The sequence below is a fragment of the Lacerta agilis genome, chromosome 8 (assembly GCF_009819535.1).
Source record: "Lacerta agilis isolate rLacAgi1 chromosome 8, rLacAgi1.pri, whole genome shotgun sequence".
NCBI classification, from domain to species: domain Eukaryota; kingdom Metazoa; phylum Chordata; class Lepidosauria; order Squamata; family Lacertidae; genus Lacerta; species Lacerta agilis.
The window spans coordinates 75,743,489-75,768,925 of NC_046319.1; the positions used below are offsets into that span (position 1 = coordinate 75,743,489).

A 25,437-nucleotide genomic window follows, 5' to 3' on the forward strand; every position below is an offset into this window, starting at 1 on the left:
CCTCCTGGCCGAAGCCCCCATTCGTCCGGAGTGAGTCGCGTGACCGGTGGCCGCGCCGGCCAATCACAGCGCTCCTCAGCCCTCCCGCCTTCCGTTCTCTGGGAACATCCCCCTCTGCTGGTCAGTAGGTGGGAAAGCATCGCATAGAAGGGTCCGCGCAGGCGCAGGAGGAGGTGAAAGCTCTCTTGGGGTCTGTCTCTTAAAACGGATCCCCATCCCATCCCATAATCCACAAACATGCATTGGGAAAAGGCAGGAAGGGGCGGAAAGCCAGCTTTAGCCCCTGAACTGCAGCGCAAGAAGTTAAGAGCCCTGCTGGATCAACCAATGGCCTCATCTGTTCATGCAATCCTAGTTGGAAGGGGCACCCAAAGATCATCCAGTCCAACCCCCTGCAATGCAGAAATATGCAGGTGGCCCCGTATGGGGAACTTGGTGCTGCCAGCACCGCGCTCTAACCGACTGAGCCAAGGGCATCCTGCTCCCACAATGCCCACCAGGGTGTCTGTGGGAAAATCCTCAAGCAGCAGGATCTGAGGGCAAGAGCACTCTTCCCTCTTGTGGTTTCCAGCAACCAGAGTTTGGAAGTACTGCTGCCTCCAACAGTGGAGGTACAGCACAGCCCCCCTGGCTAGTAGCCATTGATAGCCTTCTCCTCTTTGAATTTGTCTAATCTTGTTTTAAAACCATCCAAGTTGGTGGCCCTCATTCCCAAGTGGGGTTAGGTTGGCTCCAGCTATGTTGGAGGCCAAGACCTACTTGCTCAGACAGGCCTGTGGAAAATAAGGTGCACACACTGCTGATCAGTAGGCTCCTGTTGGGGCAAATTATATTGAAATTGCTGGTTTCAGATCTGCATGGCCATTATTGTTTTTTAACCAGTTTTGTTTTTATTATTCTGTATTTTATAATTGATGTTTTTAAAGATTTGTAAAAAAAAACCAAAAAAAAAACCTTGAAACCCAACTTGGGAGAAAGGTGAGATATAAATATATTAAATAAACAAGATACCTGGAAATTCCACCTTGAGCTCCATAATTGAAGAAAGGCGAGACACAATTATCAGAATATTAATTTTTTAAAAAGGATAATTCTAGGCCCAAGGGGTGGAGTTGACCTGTCCAGCAAAAGTGCCAGGGTTGAAATAAACTTGCCCTTGGAGAACACCTCCTTTGACTCAAGATCTCTGCTCCCTAACTGCCAAAAAGTGTGGAGCAGCTTTTCCAGATGACCTGCTTATTGAATACTCACCTGGATTTGTCTCCAGGGAAGCTAGAAAACAGTTGTGTCAAAGCAAGAGCTATCCTATGCTGTCAACTGTGTTTCCCCCTCACTTTCCTTATGGCAAAAAGTCCAGTCCTCTGGGGAAGTAGGCTTGCTGTGCAAGAGCTCCACCTCAGCTTTAACTGCACAACCCGAACTTGCTGATATGGGACTGAATCCCACCCGAAAAGGGCCAGTCTGTGAGCATCCAGCGTCGTTTGAAGTTAGCAACTGACAAGGAAACAAGCCCCGTACACAATCAGAAGCAGTGCCTGTTTTATTAATACTTCACATCTTTCCAGGGCTCAGCCTTGGCACAGAAAACAGGTTATAGGGCTAAAATTAAACCAGTAATAATGCATAGATTTGAAATGTTAAATCCAGAGAAGGTCAAGTACTTCATTCAAAAGGACCCGTCCAACATTGCCACCATCCCATGATGTATAAATTATTCTCCCTGTGTGGTTACAGATTCTGTGACAGCTTTTGAAGATTTATTTTCCTTACACACCTTGAAATGCTTTTTTAAAAGAGTGATTATGTGACCATGGGGGGCAGGGTTGGAAATCAAGTGGTTGTTTTTTTCTTATTATAATAACAACATCAAAATCCTTTCAGCTACTGCAACCTTTAACCTTAGGCAACATTTGCTTTTAAAGTTACAGAAGCAGGAAGAAACCTGAAGAAGGGAGAATGTCACAAAAACCATTTGCCAGTACAGAGGAGGTGGTAATGTCTTCTAAATTCAGAATGGTGCCTAGGAACAGTTTCACTGTCAAATGCCAAAAAGGAGAAAAAGGCAGGGGGGAAGCTATCTATGATGCTATTCCCTTTCTAGGGATCTGTTCTGTTTCCAAGGATGAGCTTTTTTAGAAAGGTTGCATCCCTTTTGCTGGTAGCTGTCAAGGTCACCTTGGGTTGTATCCAAGGTCAGTTGCACTCAGAGAAGACCAGGGCTTTTTTTCAGCTGGAACTCACCAGAACTCAGTTCTGGCACCTCTCAGGAGGGCGCCATTGCCATTCTAAGAGAATGAAGGAGGCATTCATGTTGAGTTCCAGCACCTCTTTTTTGTATAGAAAAATAGCACTTGAGAAGACCCACTTAAATGAATACACTTGACTAACTTAGGCCCACTGATTTCCAGTGGGTCTACACGGACTAGGATTTAGTTACAATACAACCCGTTAGGAAAAACACACCGTGGTTTTCTGGTTCCCAGTGTCAAAAATTTACACTCGGGATGCTAGAGTCAAGTCAAGGCCTATAATACTTGCTCCTTAACAAATGCATTGCCATTTTTCTGTCATCAAAACACCAGCCTTTTTTCCCCTCCCCTCCATTAAATCTGGATTTCCCCTTTGCAGGGAAAACCCAAAAAAGTTAAACAGAAAAACAAAAATGGTTGCCAATGACCTGTTTGCGATATCTCAGCGACCTAATTCGGACCACTAAGTCCTTGTTTGGAAGCATCCTAAGTTTCTAGGCCCCGAGGCTGGACAGATAGCCTTGACAAGTGCCTGGGCAATGTCTTAAGAAACCTTTAGCAACCATGAAAGAGCTCAGCAAGATTCTGACTGGCCAGTTGGCAGGGGTACAGAGTTACAAGGAACATTCTAAAACGCACAACAATGTTAGGTGCTCACCAATTTTTTTGTGGTGAGCAAATTTCCCCCTCAGCTCTACAATGCACCTGCCTATGGGGCATGGACATTTAAAAAAGATTTTGATGTACCACATAGCACTTCCATGCTAGTGACATGTTGTAGCCTATACAGGGGGGAAGAGAAGCACAGCCTCCCACCCGACAATATCCTGGCTTGTACACTGCGTGTTTTCTCTGGACCTAGCTGCATCAGATAGCCTCAAGTGCGCTGTTTAAAAGTGATGCAAGCTTTCAGCACCAAGAGGCTTGCTTCGCACAGAGAAGATGAGAGGGAGAGGTTGTAACTCAGCATTAGAGAAGAAGTACATTCATCGCATGTGGGCAGTCACACATTCAGTCCTTGGCACCTCTAGATAAGGGATCTTTGCAGCAGCTAGAGAGAAAAACCCGGAGAGTCACTGTTAGGGCAACACCAGGTAGACCAACAGCTAAGTCTTATGACTTCAAAAATGTATTGAAAGACACGTCCTTGTGGAATATACTACTACGTATCTATGTTAGATCAGCACCTGAGCTACTCCAAAACACAAGGCTGCCCATTAGCTATTGCAGTATGTGTGGACTTTTGCAACAAAATGTTCCACAACAGATCTGCATAAATCTTCAAGCAGAGAAAAAGGCCCATGAAACTAACAAGAGTACATTTGCTAGTCTGACATTTTTGCCCTAGCACAACAAGTCAGTGTTGTTGACCCGATTTTACAGATGGGGAAAACTGAGGATGAGAAACTAGGACGCCAAATGCAGGGGGGCTAACACTGAGGGCCCTTCCCTCCCCTGCAATTCAGTTATTAGTGCAATCTTCCTTTCTTCCTTCCATTCATGCCATGTCTTATCTCCCAAAGGGAAGCCTGTCAAGGATCCCCGATAAGAGATCTATGTAATTTCCCCCTCTTCAGTTTGTCAGCAGGGAAAACATCCCCGTTTGCTTTGCCCGGGGATCTCTCTGCTACCATTAAGATTCAAAATGGGGAGCTAGGCCCCTTCCCTCCCAGGCCACGGTGGGCCCACGCTCCTTCACAAGGTTGCAGCGCTGTCTGTTGACTTGAGCTTAGTCTCCATCTCCAGCCGCGCTTCGGCCTCCTTGTACTGGCTGGGGAACATGCTGCTCCCCACCAAACTGGCCGTGCCCTCTGGGTCACAATCCACAGGGAACGGGAACGGGGCCGAGATGCCAGAGTGGATGGAATAAGCATCCAGAAGGAACTCGTGTTCTGCGGAATCTGGGAAGTCCATGGCAGCTGGCAGCAGGATATCGTTCAAGGTAGGGCCGTTGTAGGAAGAGAAGTCTTGGCCCAGGTTGTAGTCCTCAAACAGATCCGGCACGGTGATACGCTCCAAGTTGCTCAGGCTATTCCTGTCTTCCGAACCGGTCAAGGAGCCATCTGCAACCAGAACAAAGGAATCAACGCTACTCGGGGACATCTGAGAACAGTCACAGACCCCCTCCACAAAACATGGCGTAGAATCTTCCTGCTTAGCAAACCCTGTTAAGGAAAGTGATTTAATTTACTGAAATTGGGGGATGCTTAAATGCATCCCTGTGTGCTTAATTCTGGAATGTTCCCCAGTAACTCTCGTGTCACGTGGGAGGCATCTCCCATCTTACTTTGTGCGTAAGACTTGAACTGTAATGGCTGCATCTCCGTGAACACTGAAGGAGAGACCCGTGTTAGTTAACTCTTCTCTAAACGCAATGAAGAGGAGAGGCTTGCTAATGTGTGAATGTATGTGACAGAAAGAAGTACAGAAGTTGATGTGTCTCCCAACGAAGCAGTAAGGAGAAGTCTGCTGGAAGGAGAAAATGGAAGCCTCTCAGAAGCAACTGCATGGCCTAGCTTGAGAGCAAGCACTGGGGAAAAAAGATACACAGTTTGTTTGACCGTTTAAGGAAAAAGCTGTAATCTCCAACTAAGAAAAACTAAGCCCATGCTTGGATAAGCATGAGAATGTGAATACTTTGCATATATTCTTCTTTAGCTATTATATGCTCTGCAAGTAAAAGCTTTTGTATATTTTAACAAGTGTTTGGACGCTGTTTTAATTCCAAGGAAAGAGTCAGTACTGCACGTGATTTGGCCTCCTAGCTGCAATTTAGCTACTCTGCCAACAAACCCCTCTCCTTGGTTTAGCTCAGTTTTTAAAGCACTTTGCAGGGACAGAGATTCCAGAATAGCCAACTCAAGTGACTTCCCCCCCCCCAAAAAAAAGAATAGCTATCGGAAATAAGAAGAGACCTTCTGGATCCCTCCTGCCATTTGCAGCAACTGGTATTCAGAAGCACGCTACTTCTGACAGTGGAAGGAGAGCTGTCAAGAGGCCTAGATTTGGCTTCATTTTTAAACCGGCTCACCACAACAGTGGCTCTGCCTGCAATCTGGGTCCCCGAAACATTATGGAAAGCCTCTGGTGTGTGTTTGGGGAGAGGGGTTGGTGGTAACAGCGCTGTGCCTTCTTTGATAATTTTCTGTACTACTGCATAATAATATTCTGTTTAGAACTCAGCAGGCCCCAAACAGAGGCAGGCTTCGGCCTAGCCTGGCCGACTGACCTGCGGATGGAGTCAAGTTGAAATGGTCCATGTACCCTGGCTTTTTTCTCTTCCTTTTGGCTTCGATCCCGTGAGGGTCTGGTGAAACAAAGGCAAAAGAGAACTTGGACACAACCGCCATGGTGTGCGGATTCTGCAAAACATATCCGTCACCCCTTGGGCAGCAAGCCAATTGCTGCCAAGTATACAAACCTGGGCCAGATAGCTCCTCTAGGACATCGGGCATGCCTTGCTTCCGTTTTTTGTTGACCCTGTAGGCGTCTGCAGAAAGATTGATCCAAAGGTTTGGCAAAGAGTACATTTTTATTTTGCATTTTACTTTCACTTAAATTAAGTCGCCAGCACCCTCTCGTTTTTCCTATGGATAGCAAGCCACCCACTCCAGCTTTCTGAGATTTCTCTAGGTGTTTCCCCCTAGGAACCAAGCTTCTCTTTACAACCTTGAGGACTAGAAACTTGTGAAAGCCACAATGAAAGCTGAATTCCTCATTCTGAAGAATTCGCAGAGACCCGTGAGATAAGGAGCTCTTCAAAGAGGAAGCTGCTCCAAATTTCCCACTGCATGCGGAAGACGGGTTACAAAACATTTGTTTGAACTGTAGAAGATTTTAGCAGCTGAATAGAAGTATCTGCTTTAAGGGCCCCAGACCCCAGGGAGCATTAATTTGGTTCTTGCATTCATGCAGTGCTAGGGAACCAGTGATCCTGCTGATGTTGTTGGACAATTCCCAATTCCCATCATCCCTGCTCATCAGTCAGCCTGGCTGGGGCTGATGGGAGTTGGGAGTCCAGAAACTTCCAGAGAGCCGCAACCTCCCCATTCCTGCTTTAAGGAATGAAAGAGTGCCAAAGGTAAGTGACAGAGTACATGCCTTGCACAAAGATGTTCCCGCGTTCGATCTCTGGCATCTCTGCTTAAGAGGAAAAGGTATAAAGTGAAAGGGAAGGTGCACTTTTTCCAAGACCTTGCCAGCCAGTGTTAAGCTAGATGGATGAACCACCTGACCTGGTACCAGGCAACTTCTGATGCTGCCATCTTACCGTTGTCCTTTGGCAGGTAGGTGAAGTTGAAGGGGTCGCTGGAGACGCTGTCCGTCAAACGGCGGAGGTATACCTCCACCTCCACCGGCTCCACAATGTCAAGGTGCTGGTACGGTGGCGTCTTGAAGACAATGGCAATCTGCCGGTGAACATCGGCTTGCGAAAAGTCAGCTTTGCCCTCCCACTTGTCCCTTCGAAAGATGATGGAGATGTCTTCTGCAAGGACGACAGAGGCAAGGAGGTCCTTTTAGATAAGGTCTTCCCCTCCAGGAAGTCTGATTATTGTCTGCCCAAGAAACTACTCTATTCCGAACTTAAAAATGGAAAGCGTAACGCTGGTGGTCAACAAAAGAGGTTCAAAGACTCTCTCAAGCAAATCTTTTAAAAAAATGTAGTATAACACCGACAATTGGGAAACACTGGCCTGCGAGCACTCCAGTTGGAGAACAGCCTTTAACGAAGGCATCATAGGCTTTGAAGATGCTCAAGCTCAGGACAAAAAGGAGAAATGTGCTAAGAGGAAGACACGCTTGGCAAACCATCACTGTGATAAACTCCCGCCCAGAAACCTATGTCCCCATTGGAAGGATGTGCAGATCCAGAATTGGCCTCCAGAGTCGCTTACGGACTTACTGTTAAGACTGTGTTCATGGAAGACAATCTTACTCGGCTACGAGGGATCGCCAAAGAAAGAAGAAGAGCTCTGCCTCCTCATAAGAAGGGAAGCTGAACCCATCACACTTCTGTCTTCCTCGCGGTTGTGTTGAACCAAAGCTGAAATGTTCCAGAAGGCCTTCAGGCACCATCTTGGTAGTCAAGATAACCCCAGAATAATTGGCAGCTGTTGCAAGAATGAGCTCATATATGTTTATATTCACTTGCTTTGGTTAAGTTAAGAGAGGATATAGAAGGTTGCGATGTGGAATTTGATGTTTGTTTGATAAGAATAAGATCTAAGATATGTTGATTATAATTGTAAGATTAAGATTAGGTGTAAGAAAGAAGATTTTACAAGGTTACAAAGTTACTAAAGAAGATTAGAAATGAACGCAGAAGAGAGGACGTGAGGAAGTCCCAAACTTAGGATTATAAAAAGGATAAGGATGGATAAATAAGTGTCTTGTTTGTGTGTGTTTTGTATTGTATTTTTGTAGTGTTTGTATTTGTATTTTGTGTATGCTTATTGTTGTTAAAATCCAATAAATTCTTATTTTTTAAAAAAAAATCACTTGCTTTGATGTGTGCTAGTCGGCTGGCTTGGTGCTATGCTTATCTGTAGACCTGGAGATGTTGGGCTCTAGGCCCAGAGAGGGGAGAAGCTTTGGATAGCTGCCACCTATGGCCTCACCGGCCAGGTGTTCTGGGAGGTTCTGGGTAAACTGAAGTCTGCTGGTTCATGCAAATACGTTTGCTTGGGGGTAGACAAGTCATGACAACCTCTCACTGTTGCAGTGTCTGTCCTGCATCTGTAAAGGCAGTGAGACTCTGCACTCTGTGTTGTAAGTAGATACCTTTCTTTAATAAAGCCCTAGAACAGGCCATTCTGGCATTTTTGAAATCCCTCTTTGGGATTCCTGCACCAAACCACTCTCTCAGGCCTGCGGTTGGGGCCTGCAGTTCAGAACAGCAGCAAAACAGGAACCTAATCAAACAAGCTCAGCAAACCTGATGTGTTGGGGAATGAGACCCATGAAAGATCCCTGGGGGTTCTTTTCACTTACCTTTCTGGACTTTATCACACAGCAAATAGAGCTCCTCTCCACCCGTACAGCTGCCATACTCCTTATTCATCCGGTAGATTTTCAGCTCTGAAGTGTTTGTGGATTCTGCACATACCCAGACCCACAGTGTTAGAATCTGACCCTGCTTCCCACAACCACGTGTTTTCTTTTCTGCCCCATGTGTCTGAAAGGGACCTTCCCCAGAGAAAGCCCAGATTGTACGCATAGCAAGGGGTGCATGGGTGGAACCCTCCCCTAAAGGGCAATCTTCCAAAGCTAAGATACAAAACCCATTCCGATGTCAGGGATCACTCCTTGGAAAAGCAAATTCACAGGACCTGCGGAGTCCAGCAGTGACCAGGACACTGATTTGAAAGCTGAAGTGCCGTGGGTTAAAGAGGTGTACTGGGTTCATGGTCCTGAGGCTGATGATCAGAGGATCCCTGAACCTGAGGCTGGAAGGCAGGCAGGCAGGCAGGCACCTGCTGAACCATCCTACAGCATCAGGGCCTATATACCTGGAGACAGAAAGCTCACAGGCACCTTCCCCCCACCCCAAGCCCAAGAAACTCCCTCCCATTTTACTTCAATGGTCTAATGGTGCAGGAGACCAATGGAGTACAGGCAAAGTGTCCAGGGTACTGACCTTTTGATGGACTCCAGTTCTCCACAAGGAAACTGAGACCAGTCGAGGTGGAAGCTGTTGCTGACTTCCAACCCTTACTGGAGCAAGTTTCTCACCAGGAGCTCTCCATGGTCCTGAAGCAACCACTTGCCTTACCCCCAAGGCTTCTGCCCAGATCACAATACAGTGGAACCGCCCGAGTTGCGAACGTGATCCATGGGGAGGCACATTCACACCCCGCAGCGCCATGTCTGCGCATGCGCAAAGCACGATTTAGAGCTTCTGCACATGTGCAGAAACCCAGAAGTAAACCCGTTCTGGTAACGGCATGGTGCACAACCCAAAAACGCGCAACCCGAAGTGTCACTAACCCGAGGTAGGACTGTATAACGCTTTTGATCATGTGCAGTGTGTCATTCCCTCCTATCCCACTAACTACAACCCATTTCTGGGTTTTGTAGGGTATCAATCCTACAAAAAGCACTGGATTGGCTGTATTCCTAACACCATGTCTCTGCTCCCCCCCCTTGCTTGGTGTTTGTTTTCTTGCCTTGTTATTTTCCTTTGTACCATGGCTTATAACAACCACTTGCCCACTTCACCAACTTCCAATACTCCCCATTGCTTACTCTTGTCAAGATGGGTTCTGAAGAACAGGGCTGAGTGCCGCGTCTTCCCTGTGCAATCTGGTATGAGACTTGAAAACCAATCCGGACCACGTTTCATGTCAACCTCCTGTGATTTTTTAATGAGCCACTATACAGAGAGAGAAAAAGTAGAATCAGAAAGAGCAAACCAATCACAGAATAAACGCATTTGTTGTATATACGGGGGCTTTTCAGTGGCGGCTCCCCATGTTGCGAAAGCTCCCCTCAGAAAGGCTCCCCTTCGCCGCCATTACAGTGGTACCTCTGGTTTGCGAACGGATCCATTCCGGAGCCCCGTTCACAACCTGAAGTGCTGTATCTGCGCATGTGCGCAGTGCGATTTGGCGCTTCTGGGCATGCACAAAGTGCCAAACCTGGAAGTGACCCGTTCCGGTACTTCTGGGTTTGGCACGTTCGTATCCCATGACAAACACAACCTGAAGCAAGCACAACCAGAGGTATGACTGTACATAGCTTTAGGCACCAGTAGGGCTGCCATACACCCAGGCTTTTCATGATACATCTGGGAATTGGGCAGCGAAATGGCGTCCAAGCAGATTCTTTGCTGAATTGGCAAAATGCCTGGGGAAACCCAGACATATGGCAAGTAGGGTTGTTATTTTTTTTTATTATTTTTAAAAAACTGCTTTAAAAATCAAAGAATAGCCCAGAAACGTTTTATTTCTTGGGAGATTTTTGAAGCTTAAAAAAAAAAAAGCTCAAGAACTTTGTCCTGATTTCACTTTGGGGAATATGGCAACCCTAAGCACCAGGCAAAAACATTTATTTTCGCCAGCCCTTTGGCTGTGGCCATCTTGAGTGGGTGGGATGTTTTAATCCCGTCTTTGAAGCTAGGATTGTCTTTACCTGTTTTTCATTCATGCCAGTTTAAATGTACGTGTTGGTTTGTATAAATAAGTCCCCGATAAATTTAATAAATAATACTTGTAGCAGTACTACTAGCAATAATAAGTAAACGTTAGGGGTGGTTGGTCCACAGAATACAACTATGTCTCCCTCCACTCCTATTAGGTATCATAGCACTGGTTCTTGGTGAAAACAACAACCCCATAACTGTTTTCAAAGCCCTCTTTAAGAGAGGGGCAGAGCTGGGGGGCTCATGAGTCCTAGATGCCATTAAATAAAAAATGAGTACTCTAGCAGAGGCCCGGAGTAATAATAAAGGCAGGATCCCAACTGCTTGTTCCATGTTTATTTCAAAGAAGACTTGGCCCATTATAGGCATGGGGTTTGCACCTTTTATTTTTAGAAAACTATTTATTTAAACAGGACCATAGATTTCAATGTTTGGACATTTATTATGTTTTCCTATGTGTTGGAAGCCGCTTGGTAGAGTGACTGGGGCAACCCAGCCAGATGTGGGTGGGGTTTAAATATTATTATTATTATTATTATACACAAGAACACGAAGAAAAACAACAAAATTAAATGAAAACTACAATTAAACACACACACACAGTGTACAAATTTGGGTTGTTTCATTCACATCCACTGGGGGAAAATTATTGTTACTGTTATCAATATTAGTGGATAGTGGCATTTTGAAAAATCGTTTTATTTATAACTAGCAGAATATCATTTATAACGATGACCACATTGTCCTTGAGGTCTCGTGATATTCTCACTTAAAGCTGAAAGGTTGCTGATAATTCACAATAGCAGCCTATTTCCCAGCACAGATATTTACTACTCAGGTTTTTGTGGGGTTTTTGCACCCAGGTGCTGAATCAGTTCTAAGGGAACAAAACGGGCGAGGGGGAAAATGGGAGGCGGGGTCAGGAAAAATGATTGGCAGCTGGCAGAATGTCTTAGATTGGAATCCTGATCTGCAACCATTTTTGTACAGATTCTGGCCAATCAGGAGATGAGCAGGAGCTAAGCAGGCCCTGCAAAACGCCAAGGAAAGGCCTGGTTTAGAGGGCCTACTAGCCCTCAGAGCAGGAATGGAGCTCTCCAGATGCCATTGAGCTCCAACACCCGTCAAACCTAGCCAGGGTGGGATGACAGGAGCTGCATTCCCATACCCTGCAAGAATCCCGAAAAACCGGGACATTCCATTTTTATTGTGAGAGGGCAGCGGCCATTTTGGTTGCTGCGATTTCGTGCAATTTCGCGGCACGATCCGCCCCCCCAAAAAAACAACAACGCTTTTTCAGGTCTGCAAGTTCTTACGGCGCCCCCAAACTCACATTTTAGGGGGCCGTGCCCCCCCCAAAGCACGTTTTTGGGGGGGACGTCAGCACGAGATCACAACCTTTCGCAATCACATCCTTTCGCAACCTCGGGTCCCCAGATGTTGTTGGACTACAACTCCCATCGTCCGTGACCACTAGTCCTGTGAGCTAAGGATGATGGGCGTTGTAGTCCAAAACATCTGCAGCGCAGCAGGTCACAGCAACCAAAATGGCCGCCATGCTCATGCGATTAAAAAAAAAGGAAGATGGCTTCCTGGATTTGGGCTTCAACGTGTTGGAGGGTGCGCATTCCACCAGCATCAGGAGGGCCAACAGGCTCCCCAGTTTTGCCTTGATGGGCTGCCTAACTCACAAAGGCCTCTGCCGCCAGACTTTGGTTCTAGTCCCGCAGGAGCTACTATGACCAACCCAGCCTCTCAAGGTGGCCCATGAGAGAGCCCCCACCCTGCAATACCTTTGAAAGGATCGATCCCAAGTTGCAGCTTTTTCTCTATGGATTCCTCTATGTCCTTCTTCTTCACGCACTGGATCCCGAGGTTGTTAAAACTGCAAAGCGATCAGAGGAGAGTTGGGGTTCAGGAAACCGGAAAGCTGCCACCAAGGGAGGCGTTTGGTTCCAAGGGAAGAGAAAAGATGCCTTAAACCACATCGGTCCATTTCTCCATCTAGATCAGGGGTAGGCAAACTAAGGCCCGGGGGCTGGATGTGGCCCAATCGCCTTCTAAATCTGGCCCGCAGAAGCTCTGGGAATCAGCGTGTTATTACACAAGTAGAATGTGTGCTTTTATTTAAAATGCATCTCCGAGTTATTTGTGGGGCACAGGAATTCGTTCTCCCCCCCCCTAAAAAAAAATGTATAGTCCAGCCCCCCACATGGTCTGAGGGATGTTGGACTGGCCCACGGCTGAAAAAGGTTGCTGACCGCTAATCTAGATCAATGTTGTCTGCAATTCTCATTTCCTTGCTCTTTTTCAGTCCGGACCAGAGACAGTGGGGATCGAGAGCGTACTCGCTAGGAACTTTAAACAATTTCGAGCACAGGCCAATAGGCATACGTTTGCACAGAATTTGCATGCGCTGTTTCGTAAGCACAGCTGCAAATCTTGACTGCGAATGTCACGGAAAGCAATCCAAATAACTCAAAGAAGCCATTCATTTAACTGGCACCCGGTGTATCCTGCCCCAGATGACTCCATTGCAGTTCCTCTTCAATTCATTTGCTGCCCAATTCTTTTCACAACAGATCCTGCTTGAAATCAGTTGGATTCCCCTTCAATTACTCCCAGATTATCTCATTTATTATTATTTTAAAATCACACTTATTCAAAAGTTATGATACAGCTTTGTCCACTGCCGTAATATGTAGTATTTGTAATATCACAAAATGGTAATTCCAATCCTCAATCTCTCATCACCATCATCTCTAAATATATTACCAAACTTAAAACCATGGAGAGACCTGGTCTGAACAAAAACATTGGATTCTTATCTCATTATACATGACAAAGCTATTTTTAGCCAACTCACCCCTTGCTTTTTCCTGTAAGACCAATTGCAGTCGTTAACAGTCGTCAACAGGTTTTCCCACACCTATCAGCCGATCACCCATTCCCACCACCCTTCTCAGTAATACCCCTCCCCACTCCCTCACTATATTTAAGGGTCTGGTGACTTCTGTTTCAGTGCATCTAAAGAAGTGTGCATGCACACGAAAGCTCATACCAAGAACAAACTTAGTTGGTCTCTAAGGTGCTACTGGAAGGAATTTTTTAAATTTTGTTTTGACTATGGCAGACCAACACGGCTACCTACCTGTATCTCTAAATATGGTTATCTTAAATTTATTTATCCCCCTAAAATACCGGTAAGTCAGATCGTGCATGCACACACACAATACATTGTGGTGCAGCAGCAAAAAAATATTAACGCTATTCTAGGCTGCATCAACAAATTATAGCGTCCCGATCAAGAGAAGCAATAGTCCCGCTCTCTTCTGCCTTGGTCAAACCACACCTGGAGTCCTGTGTCCAGTTCTGGGCACCACAATTTAAAAAGGCTATTGACAAACTGGAAGATGTGCAGAGGAAGGCAACCAAGATGGAAACCAAGCCTTATGAGGAATGGTTGAGGGAGTTAGGTTATGTTTAGCCTGGAAAAGAGGAAACTGAGAAGCGATATGAAGCTAGGACCTGAGCCAATGGCTTCAAGTTACAAGAAAGGAGATTCCAACTGAATATTGGGAAGAACTTTCTGAAGATAAGAGCTGTTCGAAAGGGCAATAGACACCCTTCGTGGACTCTCCTTCCTTGGAGGTTTCTAAGCAGAGGTTGACTCTGTCATGGATGATTTAGCTGAGATTCCTGCATTGCAGGGGCTTGGACCAAATCTAAAATTCCAGGATACTAATACAATATCCCCTGCATAAGTTAGGCCATATTGGAGCAATACACTTAGAATCATAGAATCAATAGAGTTGGAAGAGACCACAAGGGCCATCCAGTCCAACCCCCTGCCAAGCAGGAAACACCATCAAAGCATTCCTGACAGATGGCTGTCAAGCCTCTGCTTAAAGACCTCCAAAGAAGGAGACTCCACCACACTCCTTGGCAGCAAATTCCACTGTCCAACAGCTCTCACTGTCAGGAAGTTCTTCCTAATGTTTAGGTGGAATCTTCTTTCTTGTGGTTTGAATCCATTGCCCCGTGTCCGCTTCTCTGGAGCAGCAGAAAACAACCTTTCTCCCTCCTCTAGATGACATCCTTTTATATATTTGAACATGGCTATCATATCACCCCTTAACCTTCTCTTCTCCAGGCTAAACATACCCAGCTCCCTAAGCCGTTCCTCATAAGTCATCGTTTCCAGGCCTTTGACCATTTTGGTTGCCCTCCTCTGGACACGTTCCAGCTTGTCAGTATCCTTCTTGAACTGTGGTGCCCAGAACTGGACACAGTATTCCAGGTGAGGTCTGACTTAAAGCAGTATCATACCACATTAAATAGCCATGGCTTTCCTCAAAAAGAATACTGGGAGCCGTGTTTAGTTTAGGGTGCTACAGAGTTGCTACAGAGCTGCAATTCCCTCTCCACAGGGAACTCCGGGAACTATAGCTATGTGAGAAGGAACAGGGCTGGCCTAACAACTCTCAGCACCTTTAACAGACCCCGCAGCAAACACGGTGCTACAGCCAACTCTCTGCAGGCAACGTTACCTGTGCTTGGGGTTGGCTCGGGGCTTCAGCGTCACTTCGCAGAGACCGTTGTTGCAGTCTTTCCCCACCAGGCTGTGGGGGTGGATCCGGTGAGGCCAATCCTTCCACACCAAGCATGCTGTCACCTTCGCTTCTGGAATGCCTGCAAAGTTCTGCAGCTGGAGAAACAAACGGAGAAGGGAGAGGCCTTCTTCCAGGGGCCACCACCAAGGAGCCCACGGGGCCGCTATTGGCTGAGCTGCCCCCCCCCCACAGCACCTTCCCAAAGGGCAAGACTTTCACGGGTTCTGTGCAATTCTTAACACAGCCTTCACCAACCTGTTGGCCTTAACACGGCCTTTCTCAACCTCGGGTCCCCAAATGATATCTTCAGATACCATTTGGATACCCCAAATGGTATCTGAAGAAGTGTGCATGCACACGAAAGCTCATACCAAGATCAAACTCAGTTGGTCTATAAGGTGCTACTGGAAAGAATTTTCTAATTTGTTTCCCTAAATGATGTTGGACTACAACTCCCATCGTCCGTGACCACCGGGTCCTGTGAGCTAAGGACGATGGGCGTTGTAGTCCAAAACATCTGCAGCGCAGCAGGTTGGCAAAGGCGATCTTTTAAACAACGGCTGGCCGCAACCTGGGCTCTGACGAAACACACCACCACTCACCTCAATGGTCGGCAGAGTTTTGTTGGTCTCGGTGCTGAATTCGCCCAAGATGCTTCCAGCCGACCTGCCTTCGCACTGGTAACGGAAACGCATCCCCCTCTGCTTGGGCTGCTCTGTGATCACCAGCTTGGGCGGCTCCTGGGTGACGTCGTCCAGCTGCTCTCGGGACACCCCAGGACGCTGGGAAGAGGGGGCAGGGGGCCACGAGTCATCAGAGCATCTGGTACTGGGCAGCAACGGGAGGGACGTCCCCCTTGGAACCAGCTGGGGCCTTAGCGTCAAGTTGTTAAGGTTCTGGGAGAGCTGGGAAGGAGACGGGTCTGGCAGCGCGCAGGAGGCCGAGAAGCAGGAGGAGCCGTAGGGCCGCAACAGGCTCATGCCCATCGGCTCAGCTGGCCTCTGCGTTCTGGCTGGTGATGCTAAGTTGGAGCATCTGGGGATCAGCTCGGCTGGCCCGTTAAGAGAGACCCTGGATGGAAGCGAGACGGCATCCACCTCGAAGCCATCTTCCTTAATCAGTTCATCAATGATTTCTGGAACGCAGAACGAGAGCAGGGAGGGGTTAGCTCAAAGCACCGATATTCACGTTTAAACCTCTGAATGGCCTTGGACTTCGTGCACCTCAAGAAATCCCCTTTCCCACAGGAACCACAACCGCTGCAATCGTCAACAAGGCTTCTTGTTGAAAGAGCTGGGCATGTTTGGCCCGGAAAAGAGGAGACTGAGAGGAGATGTGATAGCCACCTTCAAATATCTCAAGGACTGTCGCCTGGAAGACGGAGAAAGCTTGTTTTCATAGAATCCTAGAGTTGGAAGAGACCACAAGGGCCATCCAGTCCAACCCCCTGCCAAGCAGGAAACACCATCAAAGCATTCCTGACAGATGGCTGTCAAGCCTCCGCTTAAAGACCTCCAAAGAAGGAGACTCCATCACACTCCTTGGCAGCAAATTCCACTGTCCAACAGCTCTCACTGTCAGGAAGTTCTTCCTAATGTTTAGGTGGAATCTTCTTTCTTGTGGTTTGAATCCATTGCCCCGTGTCCGCTTCTCTGGAGCAGCAGAAAACAACCTTTCTCCCTCCTCTATATGACATCCTTTGATATATTTGAACATGGCTATCATATCACCCCTTAACCTTCTCTTCTCCAGGCTAAACATACCCAGCTCCCTAAGCCGTTCCTCATAAGGCATTGTTTCCAGGCCTTTCTCCTGCTCTGGATCGTAGGACTCGAACCAATGCCTTCGAGCTATAAGAAAGGAGACTACGACTAAACATCAGAAAAAAACTTTCTGACGGTATGAGCTAGCTGTTCGATAATGGAACAGACTCCCTTGGGAGGTGGTGGACTCTCCTTCCTTGGAGGTTTTTAAGCAGAGCTTGGATGGCCATCTGTCATGGAGGCTCCAGCTGAGATTCCTGCATTGCAGGGGTTTGAACTGGATGACCCTTGGGGTCCATTCCAGCTCTACAATTCTATAAATCTCATTACAATCCCATATTTGTGAGAAGCAGGGTCCTCTTGGTGGTGGCACCTTCCCTGTGGGACATTTCTACTCAATCTTTTAAGCAATTGGTTCAAACAATCAGTATCATCTTGGGGAATCCAGAGTTAGCACTGAACAGTGGGAAATGATATATAATTAATTGAACAGGGTGTTTAAAATAACCTTTGTAAATAAACCAGAAGCTTTTCTTTTGGGAATGATAGGGACAGAACTACCTAAATTGTATAGAAATTTATTTATGTATGCGACTACAGCAACAAGAATGCTGCTGTTGTTGTTGTTGTTTAGTCGTGTCCGACTCTTCGTGACCCCATGGACCAGAGCACGCCAGGCACTCCCGTCTTCCACTGCCTCCTGCAGTTTGGTCAGACTCATGTTAGTAGCTTCGAGAACACTGTCCAACCATCTCATCCTCTGTTGTCCCCTTCTCCTTGTGCCCTCCATCTTTCCCAACATCAGGGTCTTTTCCAGGGAGTCTTCTCTTCTCATGAGGTGGCCAAAGTATTGGAGCCTCAGCTTCAGGATCTGTCCTTCCAGTGAGCACTCAGGCCTGATTTCCTTAAGAATGGATAGGATAGGTTTGATCTTCTTGCAGTCCATGGGATTCTCAAGAGTCTCCTCCAGCACCATAATTCAAAAGCATCAATTCTTCGGCGATTAGCCTTCTTTATGGTCCAGCTCTCACTTCCATACATCACTATCAGGAAAACCATAGCTTTAACTATACGGACCTTTGTCGGCAAGGTGATGCTACTCGCCCCAAAATGGAAAGATGCAGAAGTCCCAGCAAAGGAAGAATGGATACAAAAACTTATGGAATATGCAGAAATGGCAAAACTTACCGGAAGAATAAGCAATCAAGATAACAAAACTTTTTATAAAAGAATGGAAATGGTTTACTGAATAATCACAGATAAATTGCAAACAGATAAAAACATTGGCAGAATTATTGTAACAACCTGCAGTTTCATAGAGTATATATTTAAAGTAGATAATTAAATGAGCAAATTGTATGAATTTAGATATGCGGAAGATATTTTTGAAAAAATTAAGGAACTGCAGAAAGAGGGGGGAAGGAAGTCAAAACTTTGAAATGTTAAAATGACTGTAAAACTAATGAAATGTATAAATCTGAAAAGTATAAATAAACACTTTTTTAAAAAAAGTTGTGCCTTCACCTCCATGAATTTGCATATCAATGGCTACCAGTCATGATGGCTATCCGCTACCTCAAGTATCGGAGGCAATACCACTTGCTGGGAATCACAGATGGGGAGAGCAATGTTGCACTCTTGCCCTGCTTGTGGGATTCCCAGAGGCATCAGACTGGACTCTGTAAGAACAGAGCACTGGACCAGAAAGGCCTTTGATCGGATCCAGCAAAGCTATTATGTACTCGTTACAGTGGTACCTCGGGTTATGTTCTTAATGGGTTCTGGGGTGCCGTTCGTAACCCGAAAAGTATGTATCCCGAATGGCGATATCGCGCATGCGTGAAATCCCGCTTTGCGCATGCGCAGACCATGCAGAACACTTCTGCGCACATGGCGAAAAACACTTCTGGGTTACAGGAGTACGTAACCTGAAAAAACATAACCCGAAGCGGACGTAACCCAAGGTACGACTGTACTGTTCTTTGTTGCTGCTGTTTGGGGGATTTAAAAAGAGTGCTTTCTTTAAGTGACATGGAAATAATGAAATGGTGTTTCAGCATTACTTGTTTCCTTGTGTTTTAGTCTTCCTTTTCATCTTCATAGAACAATCCTACATGGCGCTAGGACTAGAGATACCAGCCGCTGCAGAACCTCCACTATAGCCAAAGAGAGCCCAGAGTGGGAAGGGAGGAGAACAACACACCAAGTAAAAAGGTAAAGGGGTAAAGGGACCCCTGACAATTAAGTCCAGTCGCGAACGACTCTGGGGTTGCAGCGCTCATCTTGCTTTACAGGCTGAGGGAGCCGGTGTTTGTCCACTTCCACAGACAGTTTTTCCAGGTCATGTGGCCGGCATGACTAAGCCGCTTCTGGCAAAACCAGAGCAGCGCACGAAAACGCTGTTCACCTTCCCGCCGGAGCGGTACCTATTTATCTACTTGCACTTTGATATGCTTTCGAATTGCTAGGTTGGCAGGAGCTGGGACCGAGTAACGGGAGTTCACCCTGTTGCGGGGATTCGAACCGCCGACCTTCTGATCGGCAAGCCCAAGCAGCACAGTGGTTTTAACCCATAGCGCCACGTGCCCCCTGCCCCACCAGCATCCCTTGAAACACTGCCACAGCTCACTGATCAGACAGAACCCCTAATTCACTTCCACACACAGAAGCAGCCGCTGAACTCCGACAAATCTCTATCTCTTAACACGGTACCGCTGCGTAGAATCTAGTTCTCACGTTTAGATTAAAGCCATTGAGTTATGTGACACTAAGGGACATACACACATGTACAAATCAGTACTTTAACCACCAACTGGTCCTCCACACATACACAGAGAACTTGGTTTAGATGCAACAGTCAAACCATGATTTTGCCATCTTGAATGAAGAAGAAGAGTTTGGATTTGATATCCCGCTTTATCACTACCCAAAGGAGTCTCAAAGCGGCTAACATTCTCCTTTCCCTTCCTCCCCCACAACAAACACTCTGTGAGGTGAGTGGGGCTGAGAGACTTCAAAGAAGTGTGACTAGCCTAAGGTCACCCAGCAGCTGCATGTGGAGGAGCGGAGACACGAACCCGGTTCACCAGATTACGAGTCTGCCGCTCTTAACCACTACACCACACTGGCTGTACACCACACCACACACTACACCACACCGGAATGGGCTTTGTGCTCCTGCTCCTCCCCTCCCTCCATTTCCCGGTTCACACAAACCATGATTTGTCATTACATCTGAATCAGCAAACTATGGTTTTCCTCCCAATGAGGAATGTTAATCCAACTACTGTTTCCAGTTCTAGTTTGGAAGCAAACTGTGGTTTACCCAGTTGGATGTAACATCAAACAGCGGTTTGCTGAACCAGGAAGTAAAGGACATATGCTTAAGCTCTGAAGGGCAAACCATGCTTTGGTCGTTAAACGTGAACCAAGCCACATGCACTTACTGTATGTTCCTTGTATATGTCAAGAATATATCAGCCTAATATTGGGGTGGTTTTTTTTTCCTTACCTGAAGTTTGCTTCACTACTCTGCCCCAAGCCCCAGAATCCTTACCTAATTCATCTGGAAAGAAAAGAAAGAAAGATCAGTATTTTAAATCAAATCACAGCATATTCTGCCTGCCTGCACATATTGAACGGTGAGCACATGTTTACTAACTCATCAGCCTTGCCTACATTAAATGGTCATTAGGGGTTCCCTGGGAAGAGGGGTTGTTTGAAAAAATTAACAGCAATAATTAAAGACTATTGAAAAGTCTTTTTTTAATTAAAAAAAACTAAAAGCACATAAAAACTTTTAAAGTATTGTAACCCACCCTGGGACCCTACAATAAATGCAAATAACAACAGTAACAATGATTCCTAGTTTTTCAGTTTTTTGTTTTTTTATTTCTTTCATCGCTAACAGGAGAAGAATTAAACTCTGGATTTCTAAGAAGATGATCAAAGGGATGCACGTGAACCGGACGCAAGCAGTCCTTACCAGCCGTCTCTGCCGTGGGCTGCATGATGGGCAAACTGGAAGCCGGGAGGGAAGAGCCTGTGAAGACAAACAATGTCATGGGAAGCTGCATTCTACCATAATTTCCAGGCCCTGTCCACCAAAAAAAAAAAAGTGTTCATAACCAGGGGAGAGACCAACGGAGGCGGCCCCGTGTTAGAGAAGGCCCTTGGCCAAGTGCAATCAGCAATGTTTAAATGCAGACCTCATTTAAAACAACCCACAATGCCCCCAGATGCAGTGTCGCTCCAGGGCATCATGGGAAATTCAAAATGGCATCTTCAAGCCACTCAGCATGGCAGCTGTTCAGGGTGCAACAGCAGACCAGCCTGTCCTTTTTTCTTTTCTTTTCTTTTTAAATAATATTAGATTTTTTTAACATAACATAAACAGAAATAAAACAACAACATAACAACTACAATACCAACTTACATTACAAAAAACACAACAAAATTACAACTTATTACTTATACTTCGATTTTCCCTCACATCTTAATGGGACTTCCTCCTGTCTCCTCCTTCTGCGTCCCTTATGAATGCCTTATTCGTAACTTCCAAAATCTATATATATCTAATCTATTTTCTAACTACAACTTATCCATTTATATCTCTTATCCCTTATCTTATAATATATCCTTATCTATTTAATTAAGCCTATCTCTCATATCCTATCATATCATCTTATATCAAAAACATTTAACTTCCATTCTGCAGCCCATCTCATTCTCAAAACATATCTAATTTTCAATCTTACAATGATTTTTTAAATACAATTTAAATTTTCCCCATTCTTTCTCCACCGCGTCGTCTCTCTGGTCACGGATTTCCCCGGTCATTTCTGCAAGTTCCATATAGTCCAGCCTGTCCTTTTTTCACCTGGGCGGCTGGTTTAGTCTCCCTTCCATCCTCAAATTCAGTACCCGGAAAAACCACCTTCCCTTTTTAAGAGTGCCTGAGTTGTAGGGGTAAAGAGGCTATGAAGCTAAAGGCTGTGTACACAGCACGCTGCTTTCTCCCAATCAATCATGGGAACTGTAGTTCACCCCTCACGGAGCTGTAACTCCCAGCACCCTTAACAAACTGCCGTTGCCATCATCATTGGTTTATTAATCGCCTTGTAACTGAATGCGTTCTTACTGCCCCAGAATTCTTCCAAGCTACAGATATGTCGTCTACTGCACCATTCACCTTCTAGGGCCAAATATCTACCCTTTGCTATAATAATAAACATTTAAAAAATCACGCAAGCGCTGCTTGATCAGGCCAATGGGCCATCCTGTTCTCACAACAACATTGGAGACAGAAACATCCATATTTTGTTCACGTTCCCATTTCACTGCCATACAGCGTATACTGTAGTTTCTAAGGGCATGCCACATCCAAGGGATTTCCAAACACCAGTGGCTAGGGTCTTACACATTTAAGTTGCAGTAGTATCAAGATGCATTCTCTACTTAAAAACACCTCATAAGAAATCAGAGCGATTTGAAGAAATATGCAAAGCCACTAACTCTTTAAAAATAAAATAAATTAATTAAAAACCCTAGTAGTCTACCTGTCTACACACACAGCTAAGTGGCTCAACATTTCGCTGTCTGGTTACCTGGAGACAATTCTTGCTCACCACAGGCGACCAGGCAGATGTCAGCCCATTTGCAAGATGGGATGATCAGAAAGTCTTTTAAAAACAGAGCCACCAGCTTGGCACTTGACTAAAGGGTCAGGACGAAGACCAAACTTTCTAAAACCAAATGACCATTCATAGAGCAGGAAACATCTGCTTCAAAACATTGGAGAAAGCAAATAAAATTGATTTTACTTGCCCGCATCCAGAAACTCAAAACACACACTCATGCCCATTCACCCACCCGTGTAAGAAACCTCCCCATGCCTTTCACTTAAGGAGTCTCTTGTGTGAAGTGGGGGCGGCGAAGGAAGAACCCCCTGCCTTTTCAGAAAAGGGGTGTCCCCAGGATCGCCACATGGCTAGAGAAGGGAGCAAGAGAACCCAAACACCCCTGCTCCCGTTCTATTAAATGCAGGGCTGAAATGCAGAAATCAGCAACCGAAGCTTATCACAGCGTGGAAATGAGCAGGCAGCAAGATTTCGACCTGTACTGTTCAAAGCCGGAGGAAAAGCAGGGAAACCCACCCCACCTCCACCCCAAATATCCCCCCCCCCACTCTTTAGAACGTAAGAAATTGCCTCCTGGATCAGACCAATGTCCCATCAAGTCCAGCTTCCTGCTCTCACAGCGGCCAACCAGATGCCTGTGGGGAACCCACAAGCAGGATCCGAGCAACTCTCCCCTCGCCTCCTGCGGTTTCCTGCCGTCCCCAGGCCTCCCAGCGACCCACTCTGTTGCCTAGACAATAACACAGTGCCCCCAACCCCTGGGCCGGTAACTGAAAAGTCACACACGCCCTCTCTCCCCTGAAACTCATTTCACTCCAGCTGCCCCATACCTAGAGCCGGGGAAGCCAGCATCTCTTTCCTATGCCACAGAGGCTATCGCAGCGGCTCCTGTCTCACTCCAGGCCTCTTCATAACCTGGCCCTGAGCTCCATTCCCCCCTCGGTCAGCCCTCAAGCCCAAATCTCTCTCTGTCTCTCCGTCTATTTTTTAATTTTATTTTTTAGCTTTGAGGGTTCTTGGAATTCCCCTGCTCTGCCGGCTGCTGCTTCCTGATTGGCTGCTGGCTGTCATGAAGTCATGCTCAATGGAACGGGAAAGCCCCCAGCCTAGCGGTAAAGGGCAGGATCTACTCTCAGGCGTGAAAAAAAACCCAAAACGCAGCAAAAAAACAACAACAACCAAGAACCGAGAAAGGAAAAGCAAACAGGCACTCCCTTGTACTTAGTAAGGCAACAGGTGCCAGGCTGAGCGGGGGGTGGGGGGGTGGAGACTTGGTTTCCTACACTCGTTTTCTCTTTCTTGCTCCGGGCAGGATCAGGCCTGCATGCACACCCAGTTGTTCCGCTTCCATAGGCGGCCAGGCAGATGCTTCTCTGGAAAGGTCACGAGCAAGCAGCAGGCCATGAAGAAAAAACAGCCTTCCCCTTAGCACCTGTTGCTCCAAGGTAGACTGCCTCTGCAGCTGGAGGTTCCATTTAGCTGCCCTGGCTTACTGGTGTGCATTCCGAAACCTGCCCTCCATGAATTCTGACAACTAAGCCTTTTCAAAAAGCAAGTCAAGCCAGCGCCTCCACACAGAGGTGAATTCTACAAGATAATAAGCTGGGTGACAAATTACTTCCTAAAACCACTACTTGCTAACTAGCTCCTAGTATTAAGAGAAGAAAATAATTCTATCCCATCAATTCTTTCCACTCCTAACTGTATAAATGTCTGCTGCGTACCCCCACTCACCCACTTTTAAGGCTATTATTAAAGGTTGTTTTATAATTCTTAAAAACCATAGCTTGGAGGCAATGAAGTTGCGTTCCAACCGATAAGAAAATAAAGCAGCCTCCTTTGCACCCGTGTTTTGCACTCTGCAAAAACCCAGAGACCAAATTGGTTTTCCCCCAACACTGCTGGACTCCAGTTCCCATCAGCCCCAGTCACCATGGCAAATAGTCCTGGATGATGGGATTTGGAGTACAAGAACATCTGGAAGGCAACAGGTTTCCCATTCCTGCCGTACATGAAGTTCTTCCCAGGGTGCAGATGCTTTCCTCCATCCTCTGAAAAACTTCATCTGTGCTAATATCTGCCGGTCTTTTAAATAGTTGGCAACCCAATGTGGAGGTACTGCACGGTTGCTAAACGATCCCTACTCACAGATCAGAATTAAACATGCACCAGGAAGAGTGGAAAATATCCCACTTTTTGTTTGCTTGTTTACCCCTCTTTCATCACAGAAGTATGACGGGGAGTTTCTCTTAACTTCACCAATAAATCGAACCCTGTAGGGTAGTTCAGTGGCCCCTTACCCAGCTCTCCTTTTAGCTGTGTGCCCTCTCCAAATTGCCCCAACTCCTCAAGGCAGGGCTCAGGTTGGAAGATTTCTCCCCGGGCAATTTTGCATCCTCCTCCTGCTGCTCCATCTTCTCCCCCAGCATCAGGTTCAGCTTTCGGTTTCGGGGCTTCCAGGTTCATTTCTTTTGAAGAGGAAAGGGACGGGGGGGGGGGTCAGGTAGGATTTCCAATTCCAGGAAAAGAAAGGAGGGCTGTCGTGACCGGAACACACAGGCCCCTTCCCCTCCTTGGTCTTTTGGCACCGGAAGCTCCCGCTTCCATAAAAAAAAGAAAGAAAGAAAAAGTTATTGGCCAAGCCGACCAGCCATGTGGTTTCAAGAAACACAAACTGCCAAAAAGAGAGCAGTGTGGACGGAGCTCAGCTTGAGGGTCCACATTTGACTTTAACGGAGGCTGGTCCATCAGAGTGAATGGGGCACCTGCCCCCCCTTCAGCTAGCCCCCCCCCCAGCCTTCCTTCCTATGGAGGGAGAAATGCTCATCATCTTCTTCATCCTTACCCACAAACACCGTACATTTAAAGCACACCCACACCAATAATCCTGGGAACTGTAGTTTACCCTTCATAGAGCTTCAACTCCCAGTAACCCGTACCAAACTACAGTTCCCAAGATTCTTCAGGGGGGAGTAATGTTGTTTTAAATGTGTGGTGTTTGTGCAGATGTATCTCTCAGGGTTGCCCTCGTAG

The 25,437-nt window shown here is 46.4% G+C and overlaps 1 protein-coding gene across 1 annotated transcript; it reads right to left on the reverse strand.

Annotated features, from left to right (window-relative positions):
• Window positions 1-2,339: 2,339 nt before the first annotated feature.
• RELB (RELB proto-oncogene, NF-kB subunit) lies at window positions 2,340-24,900 on the reverse strand. Its single transcript, XM_033158388.1, is given in 13 exon segments — window positions 2,340-4,312; window positions 5,479-5,556; window positions 5,671-5,739; window positions 6,520-6,735; window positions 8,241-8,345; window positions 9,495-9,554; window positions 9,557-9,621; window positions 12,173-12,274; window positions 14,940-15,097; window positions 15,605-16,137; window positions 20,322-20,330; window positions 20,751-20,807; window positions 24,705-24,900. Coding segments are annotated over 13 exon segments (1,986 nt in total). The 5' UTR covers window positions 24,871-24,900; the 3' UTR covers window positions 2,340-3,944.
• Window positions 24,901-25,437: the final 537 nt, after the last annotated feature.